Raw genomic sequence first — 22,271 nt, 5'->3', positions numbered from 1 at the left:
AAACAGTGCCTATGAGTCAGAGGAGAAAAGGAAACCCCTTCATAGTATTAAGATGCAGCCCATGGTTAGCATTAGCATAGAAATTGTCAGTTTGGGCTTTATAGCATTAAGATGAAGCCTATGGTTAGCATTAGCATAGAAATGGTCCGTTTGGGCTTTATAGCGTTAAGATGCAGCCTATGGTTATCATTAGCATAGAAATGGTCAGTTTGGGCTTTATAGCATTAAGACCCAGTCTATGGTTAGCATTAGCATAGAAATGGTCCGAGTCAGTGCCTTACCTCTAGGTCTGGGTAGCTGAGCACCACTAGCTGGGCACAGGCGTTGACGTCATCTCCTTTGATGAACGACAGGTCCACTCCTCCAACCCTCTCCAGCCCGGTGAAGTCGGGACATCTCTGCCAATCCTCTGTGTCCTCCTCCACCACCTGCTGCCTCAGGCTGGCCTGTTCACTAGGAGAGAAAGAGGAGAGGGAGAGAAAACCGCAAAGGGTTAGTGGCCAAGGGGGAGAGGTAGGGAGCAAATTTGGACTGGCCAACAGTGGATGAAGACTTCTAGTAGTAATGAGGCATTCTACAGCACCGGTCTCCCTACACCATCTGCTTGGCTTCTACATCTCCAGCGTCAGACACAAATCTACCAAGGAGGCGGCGCCAGGAAATGGGACATGATACCATTATCAGTGATGGTCACAATAGATTCACAAGTCAATGGCTGAGAGGTAGCCGATTCAATAGAGGGAGTTCCAGGGCAGCATTCCAGGGTTACTGTTGGCAGGAAACTTCTCTCTTGCAGAAAGGTCTCACCTCACCTGCCCAGTTGCTGTGTCCCTCTGCTGGTGTCATAGTGTAACTTGCTACTGTTCTCCCAAGACAACCCTACCTGAACCTCACAAGGGCTATCCAGTATTGAACAAGGATACCTAGGCCTACGTTCAGACCTTTTACATGGTTATGTGGTTGATATGTGATATTCCATGAGCACAGTTCATTGGGTTTAAAGTACCAAATTGTGCAGGGCTAGCTCCAAGCACAAGCGGAGACCCAGAATCTCAGTCTGGGTCTCAACGTACTGTTGAGAGTTAGAATAGTAGAATACACAAGTTGCAATTTCAAATTTTGGTTGTGCATCAGCAGTTTTTCTGTTCTTGTTCTGTCAGTCACCCAGGGGTGCTGACCTCCAGGGGGCCACCTTTGATTTTGTTAGTCACTCAGACATCATTAACATGGCATAAATCATGCAGGAAACCAGCTTTAAAAATGTGTCTCTGCCCCATGGCAAAATGAGTAAACGTGGATATCGAATTGACCACTTCAGAATGGTTTTGTGGCACAGTCGATGCCACGCAGGGCTACGGGCCAGAAGGTTGAGGGTTTGCCGATCACCACTAATGAGCTCTCTCCCCTTGCCTGCCTCACTACACTACGATCAGAGATGGCTGCAGGCAATAATCATTAGCCAGGGTGAAATCAGATGTACTTTTGTATGATATATCTATAATTGTAAACCAGGTGGTTCGAGCCCTGAATGCTGATTTGATTAAATCACTGTTTACTGTTCTAATTACATTGGTAACCAGTTTATAATAGAAATAAGACACCTTGGGGGTTTGTGGTATTTGGCCAATATTCCACGGTTAAGGGCTGTATGCACGCACTAACAGCCCTTAGCCGTGGTATATTGGCCATATACCACACCCCCTTGTGCCTTATTACTACTTATTACTATAGTATATAGTATAGTATATAAAACATATGCAACGTTTTTCCCACCAACAGGTTTCTGTGCCAATGCACCACACACAACCAAAAAGCAATGCATAACTGCATACCGATTACCGACTTCATCTTGGTTTACGTTTTCAACACTACAATCAAATAGAGTATGTCAATCTGGACAAACAGAAAATAGATCCCTCCCTACTCAGTATGAAAGGCTTGGCTTGACAATCTACGAATGTCATTACATTTTTAGGTGTTTTGTAACAGATGTCTCTTGCCATTGATTGAATGGCCAGTGTGCAGTTTGGATGCTGGATTATATTTGAGTGGCGTGGATAACGTGCGCAGGTAGGTTACAGGAGACTTTCGAAGTAGCCTAATCAGATGAAAACATTATGACTAGTTGTGTTTCTGCCACACAAAAAAGGTAATACATTTTAAAAGTTAAATGACAAATATGTAGGCAATATTGAATCTTTAGGTTCTAGATGGAGGAAAAGCCACTCAGATCGGAAAGGAGGCAGAACGCGCGTTAAGCTTCCTGAATAACAGGGCCTGAATAACAGGGCCAGCTGGGAGCATAGTCCTATGTGGCTTCACTATATAGGAAGACTTGTGAGAATGATGATCAGCAACAGACAGAGCATCAGTATCAGAAGTAAAAATACAGCCAGACTGTCCTGTACTGTGCCTTTCTAGACTTTAGGATCTGAGAGTAGGCCCACAACTGATCCAAATGGAATTCAACATTCAAATAACAGAGCTTTTGCACCACTATTTCAATGCCATTTTCACTACAGTTTAGTCTAGAGTAGAATTGTACTCACTTGAATAATGTCCCTAAAACCATACAAATTGAATTAACTGTATAACGGATAAAAAAAATTGAAATGTAAAGTGAGCCAGCAAAAAACAACAATCATAATTTAAAAATGTAATTAAACTTGCACCCCTTGTAATAATACTAAACAACCTTTGTACAACACCTAACAACCTCACCAAGAGACTTTAGCCTTGTGGGGCAGGGAATACAACTAAGATTGCCAATAGGGTTAACCCAGTTGCTGCGAATTGTAACGCGGCTCATATAGTGAGGTTTGCTACACTGCCCCTCTGTACTTGAAGGCACGGCCGCCATCCCACTTCTAACACCATTGTAGCAAACGGCAGGACAAGGAAGTTAAACCGAGTCTCTGGCGTGAAAGGCAAACACCCTATGGATCGTGCTAATAGGGTTAATCCACTTGGTAGGAATTGTATCATTACATTTTACATTTGAGTCATTTAGCAGATGTTCTTATCCAGAGCAATTGGGGTTAAGTGCTTGCTCAAGGGCACATCGACAGACTTGTCACCTAGTCAGCTTGGGGATTCGAACCAGCGAGTTTTCAGTTACTGGCCCAACGCTCTTAACCGCTAGGCTACCTACCACCCTCATCATGGCTCATATAGCGAGGATTGTGACAGTATAATGGTTTTTGGAATGACAGTCATAGGGACCAGGGTTTGAGTCACAGTTAGGGTACCCCCTAATCCACTATATTAGTGTCAGGTATTGGAGAGCACCATTGAAAGCATGTCCCAACCGAGTTTTAGTCACAGTACATTTTTTTAAGGCTAGCAGTGTTTCTGTCAGGTTTCTGTACTGCACATATGATGGCTGAGTATTCCAAACAAATGTGCACCCCATTGATTCAAATGATCATGATATCATTCCGCCAGGTAGGCCTACTTTCCAGTCAACATTTAATTAGGAAGGTTTTGGGGGAAAAACATTGCAAATGGACTGCTTCAGCATGAAAAAAGAGTTTCATATGAATTAAATTAATCATTATTTTATGTTTGCTTTTTTTACTATTTGGAGAAATGTGAAGAGGGGCCTCCGTTATATAGTCAATTACATTTGTATGGCTTAAACACGATCAGTAGTGAGCTTTTTGAGCTGCGTGTCTTAAGTGGGTTTTTTTCATGCGCAATGTCGCACCTGGCCTCTCCGCTGCCTATCAGCTATTCCTCCAAGTTCTTGTGGATTTATATAGAAAATTGGAGCAGCTTTGAATGATTTTATGTGTGGTATGATTGCTAGTTAGCCTATTGTAGATCTGGACAAACAATCCAGCTACCACTATTGTCACTATGTATAGAGGGCAGAATAGAGTTGACTGTATAGTAAGCATGCAGAAAAGCGTGGTGCATAAGGGAAGTACCAAAACACCTTGATAGGGGAAGCAGATGAGAAAATGTGGCTATATGGAAGAAATTCTATAGTAAAACCTTCAAAATTGGGATTGTAAAGCTGGGAATAAAATGCACTACCAGTGGTGGAAAAAGTACCCAATTGTCATAATTGAGTAAAGGTAAAGATACCTTAATATGACTCAAGTGAAAGTCACCCAGTAAAATACTACTTGAGTAAAAGTCTAGAAGTGTTTGATTTTAAATATACTTAAGTATCTAAAGTAAACGTAATTGCAAAATTTTACTTAAGTATCAAAAGTAAAAATCATTTCAAATTCCTTATATTAAGCAAACCAGATGGCACAATTGTTAGTGTTTTTTATTAATACGGATAACCAGGGGCACACTCCAACACTCAGACATCATTCAGAAACAAAGCATTTGTGTTTAGTGAGTCGCCAGATCAGAGGCAGTAGAGATGACCAGGGATGTTCTCTTGATAAGTGCATGAATTGGACAATTTCTGTCCTGCTATTCAAAATGTAACAAGTACTTTTGGGTGTCAGGGAAAATGTATGGAGTAAAATGCACATCATTTTCTTTAGGAATGTAGTGAAGTAAAAGTTGTCAAAAATATAAATAGTAAAGTACAGATACCCCAAAAAACTAGTTATGTAGTACTTTACACCATTGTGCACTACCCTACCCTGTGCCCCCCCCTAAATAAAAACACAAAACATACACATTTTGACAACCCTCCTCACCCACCCCAGTAAACTAAGAACTATCCTGTAGGGCCCCCAAAAGGCTAGGGGTGGAACTGAACTTGTGTAGCTAGCGGACTCATGACAGTGGAGATTGAAATGGGGAGGACAACAAATTGTTAGCTAGCTAAATGTCGAAAATCGAAGTTGGTTCAAAGTTATGAGATACCTCAGAGTTGGAAGGGGAGGACCATCCTCGTCAGTGAATTTCATAAAAATAAAAATGGTAAAACATGTAAAAAGTTATCCTTTTAAGATAGAACTATACTAAATATAATCACATCTCCAAATAATTGATTAAAACACACTATTTTTCAAAGAAGGTCTACAGTAGCCTCAACAGCACTCTGTAGAGTAGCACCATTGTGTAGCCAAAGGACAGCCAGCTTCCGTCCTCCTCTGGGTACATTAACTTCAATACAAAACTTAGGAGGCTCATGGTTGGCACCCCCTTCCACAGACTTACACAGTAATTATGACAACTTCCGGAGGATGTCCTCCAACCTATCAGAGCTCTTGCAGCATGAACTGACATGTTGTCCACCCAATCAAAGGATCAGAAAATGAATCTAGTACTGAAAGCATAAATTATAGCTAGAGAGCACTGCAATGCATAAAATGTGGTGAGTAGTTGACTCAAAGAGAGTATTGAACAGTTTTGAACAAATGAATTTCTTCCAAAATGGAGAAGCAAGAAAGAAATATATATACAGAGATAGTCATTTTTTTCACTTTCTGTTTCACTTACTTAACTAGCAAATGCAGCTGGCAAGATTAGCCTACTGAAACACCCTGCTCAAACAGAGGGATGCTGTGTTAGTTAGCTAGCTGGCTATCAGTATCCAACACAACACTGGAACTCTTCCAAGTCAGGGTTTTACTAATTTATTGCCACAGGGGCCTGCCGGTGTAACTGAAGTCCACAAGCGAAGGGAAGAGGTGAGAGGAGGAGAGCGCATGGATGCGAGAAGGAATACAGCATGATCAGGGTGTATTCATTCCACCGATTCTGTTGAAAAACATTTCTTAAGCGGAAGAAACGGGGATACACGTACTTGAATTTGACCAATAGAAACTCTTGCAACTGTTGGACTAATAATTACATCCTATATCAGCTTGATACAGGCAAGTGTGTGCAAAGCGGTATTGAATGTCACTGTCACCTCAAATGTATCTCTCGACCTATGTTGTAAACTTTCATTCATTGGCTAGGTTGTAGCAACCTCATGATGGGTATAGGGACAATTTGAATATAATGTTGTAGCCTAAACATATTGTTGTTGCAATGAACTGGGTGAATGGAATATGAATGACATTCATCCAATATGCTGTAATAGAAAAATAAGGCCATGCTCATATAAAAAATATTATCTTTCCTCATCTTGAACGGCACTGACCGCCACTGCTCCATGTGACAGACAACTGCTCTGCCTCTTGTAATGTCTGGCTTTATTTATACTAACTAGCTAGAAAGCACTGTATGTGTAACTACCAGGGGGTTAGCAAATTATGTGAGCTAGCTAGATAGCTAGCTGTCACACCTGTCTGTGGTGTCCTAATCAAATGACAATATGACACAGGTGAGGAGCAGCGCGTGCTCCTTTTCGCTGCGCGTAGCTGTGAAATACAGTTTACATTTTGTCTCAAATTAAGAGAAACGTGTCTGACCTTTCCCATTTCTTGACCAATTCTTCTTGAGGAAGAATAGACATGTAGTTATTCGAAGTGAACAAGCAGAAGTGTCAAATTATTGCAGCGAAGACCTTCTTCCGTGTTGTACACTGACGTATAAAAGAACGGTTGTACCACAGACAGAAGGATAAACTCAGACGCTTCACAGGGGCTATAAAACTGAAGCGTTCGTTTTCTCACCACCAAATATGGTAGTGAGAGGAAGTACAGTCGCGGGTAGTGTGAGAGGATGGAACTAGGTTAAACTGGGCCGACATTCTGCACATTTTTTCATCTTTGAAAAATCTTCTCTCAATACATTTCTGTTCCCAAACCTATAATCTGTTACGAACATAGTGCACACATTTTATAGATTTGATGCTTTGCCAACGTTTAAAAAGGGGCGTTGTTTAGGACTGCAACGTCGAATTGAGTTTGTGCACACGCGCACTTCAGAGGAGGCGTTCCCTAACGAAAATATGCAAATACATGCTACAACGCACCAATAGGATCTCGCTAGCTCGTGCTTGGCTTTGCCCACCTCCTTGCATGTTCTGCCCACTATGATGCATTTGCTCCAACTGTAAACGACACAGATGCACTGTCTTGGGTTAGCTATAAATATCTTTGGTCGTACCTTGTATTGTTTCGTAACGTCTCTCCATATGGGCGGAACCATACAGCGCTAGCCTCGTTCAAAACAACTGGGAACTCGGAAGTTTCCGACTTCTGTGCTTTCAAGACAGCTGGAAACTGGTGAAAAAAACTCCGACTGCGATTCGTTTTGAATGATCATCCAAGTTGGAATTCCAAGTCGGATACTCGGGCATCTTTCTAGAGCTCTGGCTTTCCGAACTGACGATCACGGACGTTATAATTTGACCTAGTCTTTCCCGAGTTCTCAATTATCTTGAAAACACCAAGTGTCACACGAAAGTTCACATGTAGCAGTTTCATTGCAGTTACACTTGTACCGTCTTTCAAACACAACTGAGACAGACTCATAAAATATGCATTGTACAAAATGTGCAGTTCAAATCCTAACTTGTCTTTAGTTTGTGGACCCGCATTCTGACTGGTTGCATCACTGCCTGGTATGGCAGCTGCTCGGCCTCTGACCGCAAGGCACTAGAGGGTAGTGCGTACGGCCCAGTACATCACTGGGGCCAAGCTTCCTGCCATCCAGGACCTCTATACCAGGCGGTGTCAGAGGAAGGCCCCAAAAATTGTCAGACTCCAGCCACCCTAGTCATAGACTCTCTGCTACCGCATGGCAAGGGGTACCGGAGCGCCAAGACTAGGTCTAAAAGGCTTCTGAACAGCTTCTACCCCCAAGCCATAAGACTCCTGAACAGGTAATCAAATGGCTACCCAGACCCCTCTTTTACACCGCAGCTACTCTGTTACCTATGCATAGTCACTTTAACTCTAAATCAAATCAAATTTATTTATATAGCCCTTCTTACATCAGCTGATATCTCAAAGTGCTGTACAGAAACCCAGCCTAAACCCCCAAACAGCAAGCAATGCAGGTGTAGAAGCACGGTGGCTAGGAAAAACTCCCTAGAAAGGCCAAAACCTAGGAAGAAACCTAGAGAGGAACCAGGCTATGAGGGGTGGCCAGTCCTCTTCTGGCTGTGCCGGGTGGAGATTATAACAGCACATGGCCTAGATGTTCAAATGTTCATAAATGACCAGCACGGTCAAATAATAATAATCATCATAGTAGTTGTCGAGGGTGCAACAAGTCAGTAACACAAGAGTAAGTGTCAGTTGGCTTTTTCATAGCCGATCTTTGAGAGTATCTCTACCGCTCCTGCTGTCTCTAGAGAGTTGAAAACAGCAGGTCTGGGACAGGTAGCACGTCCGGTGAATAGGTCAGGGTTCCAGCAGGTCTGGGACAGCAGGTCTGTCCCATGTACATGCAACTCTACCTACCTATGTACATATAACCTCGACTAACCTGTACCCCCACACATTGACTCTGTACTGGTATACAGCCTCGCTATTGTTCTTTTACTGATGCTCTTTATTTTTTACTTAAATAATTTTTCTTAAAACTGCATTGTTGGTTAAGGGCTTGTAAGTAAGCATGTCACTGTAAAGTCTACTACACCGGTTGTATTCGGTTCATGTGACAAATACAATTTCAATTTGATTGTGCATATTCTGTTCTATATTTTATGATTGCCACCTAGTGGGCATTAGGCAGTAGTACCTTGGACAGCTCCTCAATACCATACACTAATTAACTTTTTTTTTAACCAAGAAAGCACTTTCAAGTGATATTTTAGGCTTCAAACTGGTCCCCAGCGAATACTATCTGCCTGTAATTCAGTGACCATCTTCCATTCCCGTCTAAAAACTCACCTTTTCACTCCGGCTTTCACGTAATCCCATCCATCGGTTCAGCTATTCATCCATTCAATGTTCAACTCTTTCTGATGATCATTTTGTCTGAGATAGCTCAAGTCACCTACATACAGATAACTAAATGTATCCACATTGACACAGTCAAATAGTTTAAACTAAGATTGCTGCGTGCATTGCAGGTTGAAGCCGGATCAAACGTAAAAAGATACGTTAAACAAACAAGACAACTTTTAATTCTCATAATTCAAGTTTAATGGTTAGAAAAATTGTAAAGGCGCTATTTTATATTAATTCAAAGTTCTTTAAACATGAATTTCAAGGGAAATAAAGATATGCAACATTATCGTTGTCTTATAGGAAGGGAGGCTAGATGAGAGAAATGGAGAAATCAGGATATGGTTGGTGACAGACAAAGACAGAAATAGCCCTCATATGTAAATGAGATAAGTAGAAGTGAAGGTTGACAGAAGTAGAGCAAAGCAGGTTACATAGCAGACACATAGCAGATACATTTCAGTTGTGGCAGTGACCCCATGTTGAGGTCAGCTGATGAAACTGAAAGGTAACTGAAGAAATCGGTCTCTGGTTTAAAACAACACAGTGAGACACTTCTAAAGCACTGTTCCAACTCTGCTGAAGAAAAACTAACATTGAACATGACAGGACTGTGAGAGGGAACAAAGACCTATTCAGGACTGGAACCTTTCTCTAAAGCTTGGTGAACCGTTGAGCACGTTACACATTGTGTTGATATTATGTTACACATTGTGGACATTATGAGTTTCTTTTGATAAAGAGTTGGAAAGTAGGAAACTATCCTAGTCTATCTCTAGACATGCTTCAAGGTTAAAATGAGTACAGAAGAAAATAAGTTACGTACAACTACACATCCTCAGACCTGACATGGGTGACACCCTTACAGACATTTACAGTTATTCATTATTCCATTCAATCACTTTAACTTAATAAATTAGTTTATTCTGAATAGCCCTCGTTCTGAGTGGATCCTTTCCTCAGTGAGCAAAGCATTTCATGTTATTCCAGTTAGACACACACTGTACATTATAGACTGTTCACTTTGACCTTGGGTTTCGTTATCATCATTGAAAAAGTAGCATCTCAAAAAGCTGTTAAAAACAGACAGGTCCTGATTGGCCGATAATCCTTGGGAGTGAGATCCGACGCCCATCAACAAACACGTCTTTGGCCCTCTGACGTCAAGCAGCAGCATGGTGGCACTGACCAGGCTGGATGGGCTTACTTGTCTTGAGAGAGCCTCAGCTTGCACTGCAAGGCAAAAGCTTACCAACCCTTTGAAACAGCCCTACAGTCTAATCTGTAGAAAAGTCCAATATCTCTTCCGTGAGCTTGAAGCTCACAAAACAGCCCCTAAAACACTCCAAACTAGCTTGACAAAAAAACATTGAAACTAGAAGATGGAGTTTTTTTTGTTGGCTGGTCTTTGGTGCTTTAGAAGCACAAGGTGGCTGTACAGAACATTATTTGCATGGCTACGTTGCATTACAATGGAAACATCGTCAATTTCGTCCACTTCGCTCAGTCGAGGCAAAGGGGGTGTCCCCTAACCAAGCAGATACATTTCTTATATACATGGTTAGTTACAAAGGCTAAAATGGTCCAAACAAATGGCTCATGAGTAGTTACTATGGTAACTCCTAAACTAAAATCAATCAACCAACCAACCATATCCCCATATGAGCATGCAGCAACACACTTCACTCTCACTGAAACCACAATCCAACCAGCACTAGCCCAAGTACATGTACGCATCAATACATTTCTATGAATGGAGCAGTAGCAAATGATTAAGTTTTCACCACAAAAAACATTCACTTCCTCCCTCCTTATCCACACCTCTAAAAAGAATAGCAGTTTGACCTATTCAACCTGTGACCCCCTGACAGTTCGGGACATTCCATTGGCTAGAAAAAGCACACCACACCAAGCTACGGGTCAGGTTCATTCCTGCAGTCAGGGAGAGATGGGAAACATTCATTTTGGGGCGGAATCCATTCAAATTCCAGTCCGAGTAATTGAAATTCAAGAATTTAAAAGGAATCACTGGTTAAGTGTCTCATGCCAAAAAGAGACTAGTAGATGGATGTGTAGATTAATTTGCGAACACATTCAAAATGTGTTCATTCAAATTCCATGTGTGAATTCCAATTTCCAAAATAACCTCTGGCAATTTCTTCTGGCAATTTCTCCAAATGAAAGTTCAGCTAAATTAAAATGTGCCCGTGTCCGTCCATCTAGTCACCCAGGAACTGGAAGGTCACCTATACATTGCACCCATGAGGACAAACCTCCATACACACATTTTTATGATAAATAGAAATGTAATTATGTCAATAGTAAAAATTCGAACTCTACTTATTGCTTCTAAACGATACCTCGCTACGGCTTTACCCCAATCTTGACCTATAAACAATTCACCAGTTAGAGACAAACCCCACTGGTGATATGGCAAATACTGTGCATTTGTGCATGTCATTGCAGGTGTGTTTATGGTTTGTGTCGATACACTATGTGTTTGTGTGTCTTCCTATGTTTGAGCATGTTTGTCTGCAGGTAACAGCGCATCCTGTTTCTTAAACCTATAAAGTGTCCATGTTCTAATGTAACAGCGCATCCAGTATCACCAACACCTTGGAAGTGTGCATGCGTGTAAAGTGTTCTAATGCATATATGTAACGACGCATCCGGTTTTTATCCGGTCTCACAGCTCCTTAAATGAGTGTGACAATTGCTTGATCCGGCATTGCGCTCCGTGGGTGCGACACTTCCCACACCTACCAAAGTCTCAGCAAGGAGAAAACGTTCTGCCAACGTTCTGTTCAGCACCCCAGCAGAAAGCTGGGAAGAAATCTACATGGCCTGCTGCAAGAAAAATGGAGCCCTTTAAATCACAAGTCTTTGTTTTCAGTTTTTTTCAACTGCCGACATTTTCTTTAACCTCTGTTGTGCAAGCATGCTTCAGTTCCACATTGTGACTGACAAATAGTAGTACAGGTTTGAGGTGGTTAGGGCAGAAAGTGTGGACTGTGAAGGCTGGAGGAGCTGGGACTTGTAGTTCAGAAGAGGAAGAATTGTAGTCCTTGGCAAGAGTTGTAGTCCCCTACCTGGAGATCATGGAGCTGGACTGGGAGTGGTTAGAGGTGGCGTGGCTGAGCTGGGAGAAACCACTGTGGCTCGACTCCAAACTGGTCATAGAGCCCCTGAGAGAGTTAAAAAAAGGTTAGATTCATTTATTTCAATGTTTTATTATTGTTGGCCTAACTAAGGTTTTAGAACTACATACTAAATGGGCTTAAAACAGACCTGGGTGCAAAAACTATTTGAAATGTTTCAATTTCTTTGTGTTTTTGCATTAGTTGTGATAGGTGGGAGGGGTTTGCACTTGTGGGACTCGTTTATTGGTTATATTGCAAAAGGAAAGCTCAATCAAGCACAGCTTAAGTATAAACAAAAAAATGTTTTATTGTCACATAGGAAATTATTTCAAATAGTATTTGATCCCTGGTCTGGTATTAATGATGCCCAGCTCAAGCTCCTGCTTTGTCAAGTCCAGTGCCGAATAGTGTGGATCATGCAGCAAGTCAAACGGAGGTGAATCCACTCTGTGACATTCATTTAGCATACTGCACTAAATAGGTTCTTCTAACCCACGGTGACTAGAACATGGTCTCTCATGCTTAAGTGATAGTTTTGAGGGGCATGAATGAAAGACTTCTTATCCATATCAACCAATTTGCAGAGGCAGAAAAACACAGCAGGGATCATCAGCTACATTCAGCTGTGGGCCAATTCTGTCTTGAGCAGATGGTCAGGGGGCCGGAACATAATTACAAATCATTTGTAGACTGCAAATTGACCGCAAGAAGCCCAAACAGATATCATATTTGAATTAAAACCTAATCATTTTACATTTACTTAGATTTGTATGACGACACGTGCCTCTATTATGCATGGAAATACTTGAACAGATTTCCTAAATTAAAAATGACTTTAATCATTATTTTATGTCCAACAATGAAAATAAATAAAAGCGAGCCATGAGTTAGGGAACCCTGAAATACAGGTAGCCCTTCGTGGCAAAGGAGGAAGGCAACTCAAACTAAAAAAACCATGTGTCTGTTAGTCATTCATGCAAGCAAGGGTGAGACTAGCTAGCTTAGTGAGTGAGTGTGAGTGGCCTTTCTCTAGCTGAAGCACAAAAGAGAAAGCCTAGCATTGCTGGTGAGGAAATGCTCAAATAAAGCCATACGCGAAGGGTCAGGATGCTAGCATCTTACAGAGTTGTCGCTAACTGTTAAATGGGAGTTCTCGTAAGCAACCAAACGCAATGCAAAGCTAAGGGAACACAGGTCCACTTACAAACTTTGAACGTCAAAGCAAGCCGTTCTTCACAGGAAGAGACAGAAGGAGTGGAAGAGGGGTTGGTGAGCGATAAGAGGACAGGAGCGCATTGAAAAGAAAGAGTGGAGGGTAAAAAGGACGTCTCTCTTTAGGAGGGGAAGCCTACACTTGGCACTTCATAATGGCTACAATGGACATGAATGTCAACATTGTATACAACAAATATAAAATGGAAAAAAGTGATGATACAATACAATAATAACACAAAATATTGTACGATTTAAAAAAAAAAAACATTTACTTTATTGACCAATTTGGTATCAGCTCACACACACACACACACACACTGCTACTAACCTGAAGTCCTCGGAGCCAATGACCTCTGTGTAGTACATGACTTTGCACTTGTGTGAGGAGACCTGCAGGGAGGCAAGGACGTCGTCCACGCGGGGCAGGTTGGTGGAGGCGCTGCCCGGCATGGTGTGGAACCTCCACTGCAGGATGTAGAACCCGGGCCACCTGGTCACGTGGGAACCCTGGGAGAGGGACGGAAAGAGAGGGGAAGGAGAGGGACGGAAAGAGAGGGGAAGGAGAGGGACGGAAAGAGAGGGGAAGGAGAGGGACGGAAAGAGAGGGGAAGGAGAGGGACGGAAAGAGAGGGGAAGGAGAGGGACGGAAAGAGAGGGGGAGGAGAGGGACGGAAAGAGAGGGGGAGGAGAGGGACGGAAAGAGAGGGGGAGGAGAGGGACGGAAAGAGAGGGGGAGGAGAGGGACGGAAAGAGAGGGGAAGGAGAGGGACGGAAAGAGAGGGGAAGGAGAGGGACGGAAAGAGAGGGGAAGGAGAGGGACGGAAAGAGAGGGAGGAGAGGGACGGAAAGAGAGGGGGAGGAGAGGGACGGAAAGAGAGGGGGAGGAGAGGGACGGCGAGAGGGAGAGGAGAGGGACGGCGAGAGGGAGAGGGACGGCGAGAGGGAGAGGAGAGGGACGGAAAGAGAGATGCATTAGATGAGAGGTTTTAATCATTGTCAATCTGAATGTTCTTAACATCAGATTCATTAAGTATTGAATGGCATTTTAAAAAAAAAATCACACTTAACACTAAACAACTGGTTTCAACATTGCTGTAATACGCAAACCAGTATATTTTCATGGAGTCAAGCTTAATTCATTAATTCAGTCAAGAGATTCTCTCAGGCACTGACAAAGAGCCACCTGCATGCCTGATGTCTTTCTCAATACTACGAACAACTAGTGTGCTGCTCCAGTGCTGACCTGCACGCTCTCCCCCTCCTTGCAGGTGAGTGGTGACTCCACCATGCTGTAGTCCAGGCCTAAGGTCCAGGACTTGTCTATGAGCTGGACGTTGTTCCCCCCGGGGGTGGTGATGCTGCTGTGTTGCCCCACTAGGGGGTCCTTGCGGGGGGGTTGGGGGGCGCGCTTTGAGTGGTAGAGGTGGAAGACCACGTCGCCCTTACACACGTCAAAGTCCCAGGTGATCACGGAGGCGGCGTCGATGATCTCGAGCACCACCTGGGAGGGAACGCAGGGAGATGAGGAGGGTTGAAGGAGGGAGGGGAGAGAAAGGGAGAGGGAGGGGGAGGGATGAGAAGAGTAGAAGTAAAAGAAAGAGATTGAAAAAGAATTAGAGAGAAAAGAACAGATGACAGAGGGAGATAAGACAGCAGATTTCTACCGACAAGTTACCATGGCTCCTTTTATAACAGATTATATCATCCATCTACTTTTATGTAACAGAAACAAAAGAACAAATGGGTGCAGATTCCTCTCAAAGCAAAGTTCATGTTCAATTTGTGACAGAACAGTGGCTAAATGTCTGAAGATCAGTTTCAATGCACTTTCAGGATTTCTCCAATGGGTGGCAGTGTCGGTCAAGGAAAAGCTCCAGCTAAGGCCACACTCGCTCCGCTCTCCTCGAGTCCTCTCTGCTCCGCCCCAGCCGAGGTGCACTGTGTTGGGGCTCACCTCGTGGGGCGCTCCCTTGAAGACGCTGGCACTCTGGTAGATAGTCTCTGTCCACAGGCTGATGTCTTCGTTCTCCAGCTCCTCTGCAGTACGGTACAGAGATTTGGGAACCAGGCCTCCCTCGGGGACTTCACACTGCACACAGAATTAGGCCATATGAGAAACTAAAACGTCATAGAAAGTACATGTCCTTCTGCTCCACAAGGATAATATCATTTATATGCATGCACAGACGCTCACAGACACGAAAAAGGGATACAAACGTTATCATGGCAACCACACGACAATGTGACTATGTTGGGTGATGACGCCACACACACACGCACCCCCACAGTGACTCACCATACACTCTCCTCCCAGGAAGTCAGGGATGACCTCCTTGTCTATGTAGTCCAGCAGGCCGCCGGGGCCCTGGTAGTCATTACCAGCGTAGATCAGGAACTTCTTACGGGTGTTCTCGTCGATGAACGGGCTCACCTGAACACAGGACAGAGACGGTGGGACGAGTCAACACCCTACTGCTCCCACCTAAATAAATCATGCCTAATTGCATCTTATCTAATGCCCTATAAGCACCATATAGGGAATAGGGTGCCCTTTAGGAGTCTCCAGCCATAGTATTTCATAGTGTCTCACCAGGGTCCAGAGCACAGGGAAGACTCTAGGAGCCCTCAGTATGAGCAGACGTCCCAGGGTCTCTGGGTAGTTGGCCTCCACCACCTCAATGATTCTCAGAAGGGCCTTAACCCCCGGTCGCCACAGGTGGCGCATGTTTAACCCTTCGAGGTCCACCAGACACGTCCAACAACTAGAGGGGAGCGAGAGAGAGGAGGTTGGAGAACATTTTAGGTACTATGCACAGATTTTTAAGTACAATACACATTACATTTCCAAATTCGACCCTGTGACGTCAAAAAACGGAGACAGATTCCTTCCACTCTCTCAATCCGGGGCTCTCTCGCTCCCTGTCTTACGTGAGGGAAGCTCCATGGCTTTCCACCCTAGCACACTTGAGAAACATTCCTGCATGGCTTCGCTCCAGTCACGTCCATCTGATAAGCCTGACAGCTGCCAGATAACACCCCTATTCTCACATTCTCTCTTTTTTCCCCCTTCCCTCTTCCCTCTCTTTTCCATTTCTCCTCTCACTCGCCCCATTTCTCTGTCACTTAATCAATTTCCCCGTCTCTCTCTCACCCACACCTTTCAGAGAGGAACCCTCCACATTCTTTCCATCTTGCCTAGAGATAGATTTAACTTTAAAGAGCACACTCCGCAGCCTCTGTGTTAATAACCCCACTGCACCAAGGCAATTCCCATGATACACATTAGCTTAGCAACAGTTACAGAGGCCCCATAGGACTCATTACTTGTTGAGTCCTTCTCCCACAGAACTTGTGTCCTGTCGATCTGAGAGGCCTGGATGGGTGTATGCAATATGGCTTAAACTCCACTTGACCTATCAGAGGGAGTGGTGGTGCTACTACCAAACAGCAACGGGGTGTGTACCTGATTGGTCGGCCAAAGACTTTGGTGTTCTCCTCACAGCGCCTGAGGCCCTCCTCGTTTATGGATAGAACCTGAAGGGTTAAAACACACATGTAGGTATGCTTACACACACACACACAGAAACACACACACTTTAGTTAGCACATCTGTGGTTAACAGCAGAAGAGGCCCACTCACGTGTCTGAGTAGAGACTCCTCCCCCAGGGCTCGGACCAGCCCCTTGGTGTCCATCTGTCCCAGACGCAGGATATAGAGAGGACGACCCTCTGGAAGGACACACAGACATAAGTATATTTCTATAGTCTAGGGATGCACATTTCGGTCCATTTTGCTTCCGACTAACCAATCCTGATTAACCAGTCAACAAATGGTAAAAACAATTATAAGCAGTAAAATATTATGCATGCATATAAGGAATAGATACTTTTCATTACGAGAAACACACAACAATAGCAAGCCTATCGTCGAACAGTCAAAAGGCTATAACCTATTGAACATGCAACTCCTGTAATGAAGCAACTAATATAACATCATTTTCAAAACACTTGCCAAAATGCAATTGGTGGGAAAACACAGCTCTAAAACAGTGCACCCAATGACAGTGGCTCCATATACGACAGAGATTAAAATCTCTGCTAGAAATGTAGAAAGATGGGGAAGAACTAGGATGGGTTGCTAATATGACCAGGATTGTGCCTTTGGCTTCTGGACAACGAAATAAAGTTAATATGAAAACCAAAAGAACAGTGGAGAAATGCTGGTTAAACAGTATGAGGAAGTCTTTATAAGAATCATGCTGGTTAAACGGTATGAGGAAGTCTTTATAAAAATCATGCTGGTTAAACGGTATGAGGAAGTCTTTATAAGAATCATGCTGGTTAAACAGTATGAGGAAGTCTTTATAAGAATCATGCTGGTTAAACGGTATGAGGAAGTCTTTATAAAAATCATGCTGGTTAAACGGTATGAGGAAGTCTTTATAAAAATCATGCTGGTTAAACGGTATGAGGAAGTCTTTATAAAAATCACGCTGGTTAAACGGTATGAGGAAGTCTTTATAAAAATCACGCTGGTTAAACGGTATGAGGAAGTCTTTAAAAAATCACGCTGGTTAAACGGTATGAGGAATTCTTTATAAAAATCACGCTGGTTAAACGGTATGAGGAAGTCTTTATAAGAATCATGCTGGTTAAACAGTATGAGGAAGTCTTTATAAGAATCATGCTGGTTAAACGGTATGAGGAAGTCTTTATAAAAATCATGCTGGTTAAACGGTATGAGGAATTCTTTATAAAAATCACGCTGGTTAAACGGTATGAGGAATTCTTTATAAAAATCATGCTGGTTAAACGGCATGAGGAAGTCTTTATAAAAATCACGCTGGTTAAACGGTATGAGGAAGTCTTTATAAAAATCACGCTGGTTAAACGGTATGGGGAAGTTCATAAAAATCATGCTGAAATTTTGGCTATGCTACTTTGAAGCAAGGTAAGACATGCCTCATTATTTAAAGTGAAGTAAAATGTTCAAGTTTCAAACAATTATACTGCCTCAAGCTCCCATTGTAAAGTGGTGGGTGACCTGCTGATAGCCTGCCTACAGTTGACTTTAGCCTATGCACTTCAACGGCGAATGGGAGGTGCGCTTTAATTACCAGTTGAGATTGAGAAATAAAAACACTAGCTCTTTTTTCAATCGTGGTCATCAAAACAGTTTTTAACACACGATTGCACTTTGAATTGTTATTTGGTTGTGCAATGACTGGACTTCAAAAAGCATGTTAGACTCCAGTACCAGCTTTTTGAGGAGTTTCTCTCACGCTGCCTAACAGGTGATAGGCTATTCCACTCCTCAAACTAGGCTCTTCTACAGTTAATTGTGTGACGAGGGCAATGCCTTGGGACTGCCGTGAAGACATGCAATAAACCAGAGCATGCAAATACCCAGGACAAGTATGCAGTAACAACGTTTTTGAAATTGGGACTGGTGAACTGCAATGCAGTCAATTCTAAGTGGTATTCCCTCATTGGACGAATATGGTGTATGACAGGAAGTTGTGGCTTAGACAGGGACTTCTTTTTCTATTTCAGTGAAATAAAAAGTGACATTTTAGGAAGTTACTTCTGTTAACAACTTACAAAGAAACAGGACACACACACACACAACAGTTTTATTTTACCATGTGTAAATAACATGAGTACAGGAGGGTTTGTGCCGTGTGTCTAATTCTGTGCGACAACTGTATTTTGTGATCATCAGACTACCCCTCTACATCAAATCAAGACTCCGTGACAATTATTAGCGACTAATTGTGTGCGTGTATGCGTGCGCATGCCTGAGCATCTCTCGCTCTCCGTCTCCATACCTTTATCATGGTGGTGCCACCCTCCAGTGTAGTAGTCATTGAGGACCTGTGGTGAGGTCCACGTCTCTAACAGATAGTCCACCTGGTGCTGTTTCCTCCATGTTAAGGACTGACACAGGATCTCCCTGGCCTTCTCCATGTTAAAGTCCCTGGCCCGCAGGAAACGAAGGATGTGCTCGTCCTTAGGGATCTGGAAAGGTGGCGAGGAGGGAGAGGAGGGAGTGAGGGTAAGGGTCTCCAAGGGGGGGAGGCGGGGGTTAAGAGGGAGCAGGGTAAGAGCGTGCGCGTGTGAGCATGTCACACATGCCTCTGTGTTTGTGTCTAAAGTAGCAGAGTATGATTTTAAAAGATAGAATATGCTTTAGTATGTGTGTATTGAAAACTGTAAGGGTGTGTGTGTGTGTGTGTGTGTGTGTCTCACCTTGCCCTTGTGGCTCTCCTGCAGCCACTGTCGTAGTCTGATCAGACAGCTCTCCTGCAGAGGCGTCAGGTCTCCCAAGTAGCGCTTGATGTAGTCTGCATCCAACTTGTCTACAACACACACGCACACAATTTAGGGAATTCTCAATTCAGTCAATTCAATCTTATTCAAAATCAATCACCCAGCTAAACGCCACTTAAAAATAGTGTTTCCCATTCCCCTAACGTATTGAATCTTATGAACAGTGTCTCAATCATCCATTAATACTAGCCATCAGGCGTGCCCGTCTGGTTCTCCATCTGGTCGTCAGGTTGGCTAGTGGCATCGTTGCTGGTGGCATCACTTTGGGTGGCATCATTATTGCTGGCATTGGCAATCTCACGGTCATTGGCATCCGTGGACACAGGGATTGAGACGGCGGGCGTGACAGGCAGCTCCAGCTGGAGGAGCTTCGGGGTGGCACAGACAGGTTTGGTGGTGACGGAGGAGGAGGAGGGAGTCCAGCGGGGCACCTGGCTTATCCCCTCTTCATCTAGCTGGTTTAAGTAGAACTCTATGATCTCCTTACCCTGAAGACGAGAGAGGGAGGGAGAGAGAGAGAGATGGAGAGAGGGGGAGGTGGGAGGAGAGAAAGAGCGACAGAGTGAGAAAAAGAAGAGAGTTAGAGTTACTAATATGGAAGGAGGCTAAATAGGGACTAGGAGCTTACCTTTGTTTACACTGGCTTGGCAAATTGGCTTACATTACATAATAAAGAGCCACTTAGCAATAGACCCCACTCACGGCCCAATGGCATGTCTGCTGTATCAACACTGGATTCTGTGGTTGGGCCGGTTCCTTTTCATTTAACTCTATGCAGGAGAAGAATTCAATTCCCAATACAATTAGGTTATTTTTTTTAAAATTGGAATGTCAACTCAGTTACTGAGTTGAAATGGAGCCTAGTTGGATTCATCATTTTTTGCATGAGGGGAATGTTTCACATCTGGTGAATTCTCTAAATATGATACATCTGGGTTGTATTCAGTAGGGCGCAACGTACCAACGATACACGATAGCCAACATTTCTTATTGGACACGGTTCAGGTAGTCCCGCCACCTTTCAGTCTGTTTTCCTACTGTTAGTGTCTAATGAATATGACCCTGATAAGATCCAGCTCTCACACACACACACACACCTTCTTGATACTGCTGGCGTACTGCTTCATGGCTATCTTCTCCACCGTGCTCTCGAAGCCGAAGAACGACTTGATGTCCAGGCTGGCTGACTGCTCGAAACACGTCCAGTCCTCATTCTCAGGGTGGGCCTGCGCACACACACACACGAAAGAGAAGATACAAGTGTTACCGTGGCAACCGCACACAGCAATATGACTCTGTGCCGAGCGCTGACGCACACTACAAGCCACACATCCTCAGCTATGTGGGAATGCGTACCGATGACACTGTTCACTGGCATTATACCAATACTGACAGGTTGTGCCGTTATATGCCAACAAATATTGATAGCAGGGGGGGATTTTGTGACGGTATCAAGCACAGACAGCACATTCACACACAGCCCGAGATTGTATCAAAATCGATTTTGTCGGATGTCAGTGAGTGGAGTGTGTTCGATAGGACTGGGAGTGTGAATGTCAGACACCGCTGGGTAAACCCGAGGCAAGTCATACAGTGATCCCACCGCGACACAACTTCTGACAGAGCTTATTTTACTGTGTAGCTTTTCGGCTAGCTCCGGCGTTGGATACCTGTTATCTCTGGCTACCAAAATATGTCAGCATTAGCCAACTTTAGCTCAGTCTAATTGAGCTGCCTAGCCTTGTTAGCAGCCGCAGGCTAACTGTAACTGTTCTTCACAAGGAAAGCTGCATAACGGACCAAAAATAGGCCCGCTACCCTCGTTAGATGCTAATGCAATGTGCTTGACCTCATTAACTCAGAGCGCATTCATTCACCATGGGAGCCTGGTGAGAGTAGCACTGAGGTCAGAGGAGGGAGTGCCGCAACACACCGCAGTAGGCCTGGGAGGTGTGAAAGAACTGACTCCAGAACAGTGTGTGAGTGTGTTGAGGCGGAGTGCTGCCGGTAACAATGGGAGATCTGAATTATTCAGTGGGAAGGAAGCAGCATACGAGAGGCTGGTTGGAACACAGCTTTCTCTGTCTATTTGGAGAGAAGCATTGTGAGTGCATTGGAGGGAAGGGGTTCAGACATAAGTGTGCTGTCGACAACTTGCTTTTACAGGGCTGTGTGTGTAAGTGTCGTGTGAGATAAGGTGATATAAAACTAAGACTGAAGTGGCGTGTGTGTACTGTAGCTACATATCAGGAGCTGGTTGGAACACCGCTCGATCCGTCCATTTGAAGAGAAATTGTGAATGCATAGGTGTGTTGTCGACAGCTGGCTTCAAAGTGGTTTAACAGGGCTTTGTGTGTGTGTGTGTGTGTGTGATTGAGTGTTTGTGTGTGTGCATGCCTTTGACAAATTAAAGCCAAGGCTTGAATGTGTGTTAGCGAATGGACAGGTAGCTTATGTAACCATTCTAACCAAAGCTACATTTTAATGTGTGTGTGTGTGTGTGTTTGCGCATATGTGTGTGTGTAACACACCGAGTAGCTGCAGAGTTCGTGGATGATGACTCTGTTGGAGAAGGTCTCGTTGTGGGACTCGATGTGGAGCGTCCTCTCTCTCTTGTTCAGAGTGTTCTCCTGGCTGAAGTACACATAGTCCACCCCCGCAATCTGCACACAAAGGACACTCATGAAACCAGTTGCAGCAAAACTAAAATGGTCAAAAAGGAAAAACAGATACACTGATTACAAAATGGCCGATGCCTGATTTGCGTGTTAAGGTCTTTTAATTTGTTTTTTTTTCATCATGTCAGCTTCGCTTAGAGTACAAG

General features: G+C 43.8%; 2 protein-coding genes across 17 annotated transcripts in view; both read right to left on the bottom strand.

Annotated features, from left to right (window-relative positions):
• LOC106588153 (endonuclease V) overlaps positions 1–6,487 on the bottom strand; it is a 48,987-nt gene extending 42,500 nt beyond the window's left edge. For all 12 annotated transcript variants that reach the window (XR_006761531.2, XR_006761527.2, XR_006761523.2 and 9 more), the window contains exons 1-2: positions 6,333–6,487; positions 282–453 (exon numbers count right to left, since the gene is read on the bottom strand). Coding sequence is in view for 4 of the 12 variants with exons in the window: in XM_014176846.3 (XP_014032321.3) it covers positions 282–453; positions 6,333–6,376 (216 nt within the window). In the remaining 8 variants the exon portion in view is untranslated. The remainder of the gene's footprint in view (positions 1–281; positions 454–6,332) is intronic.
• A 2,449-nt stretch (positions 6,488–8,936) lies between these two features.
• The window catches only part of LOC106588180 (SEC14-like protein 1), a 59,710-nt gene continuing 46,375 nt past the window's right edge, over positions 8,937–22,271 (bottom strand). For 2 of the 5 annotated variants that reach the window (XM_014176913.3, XM_014176922.3), the window contains 14 exons: positions 21,979–22,110; positions 20,545–20,673; positions 19,638–19,935; positions 19,367–19,476; positions 18,946–19,180; positions 16,758–16,846; positions 16,581–16,651; positions 15,708–15,879; positions 15,414–15,548; positions 15,072–15,206; positions 14,361–14,618; positions 13,446–13,624; positions 13,107–13,133; positions 8,937–11,947 (listed from right to left, as the gene is read on the bottom strand). In XM_014176913.3, the coding sequence (XP_014032388.1) occupies positions 11,848–11,947; positions 13,107–13,133; positions 13,446–13,624; positions 14,361–14,618; positions 15,072–15,206; positions 15,414–15,548; positions 15,708–15,879; positions 16,581–16,651; positions 16,758–16,846; positions 18,946–19,180; positions 19,367–19,476; positions 19,638–19,935; positions 20,545–20,673; positions 21,979–22,110 (2,070 nt within the window). In that variant the 3' untranslated portion in view covers positions 8,937–11,847. The remainder of the gene's footprint in view (positions 11,948–13,106; positions 13,134–13,445; positions 13,625–14,360; positions 14,619–15,071; positions 15,207–15,413; positions 15,549–15,707; positions 15,880–16,580; positions 16,652–16,757; positions 16,847–18,945; positions 19,181–19,366; positions 19,477–19,637; positions 19,936–20,544; positions 20,674–21,978; positions 22,111–22,271) is intronic. The other 3 variants (XM_014176939.3, XM_014176930.3, XM_014176948.3) reach the window with 3 other exon arrangements.

The sequence above is a fragment of the Salmo salar genome, chromosome 02, assembly GCF_965601325.2.
Source record: "Salmo salar chromosome 02, fSalSal1, whole genome shotgun sequence".
NCBI classification, from domain to species: Eukaryota; Metazoa; Chordata; class Actinopteri; order Salmoniformes; family Salmonidae; genus Salmo; species Salmo salar.
The sequence above is the reverse complement of the archived record's forward strand: the minus strand, read 5'-3'. Positions and strand labels throughout refer to the sequence as shown.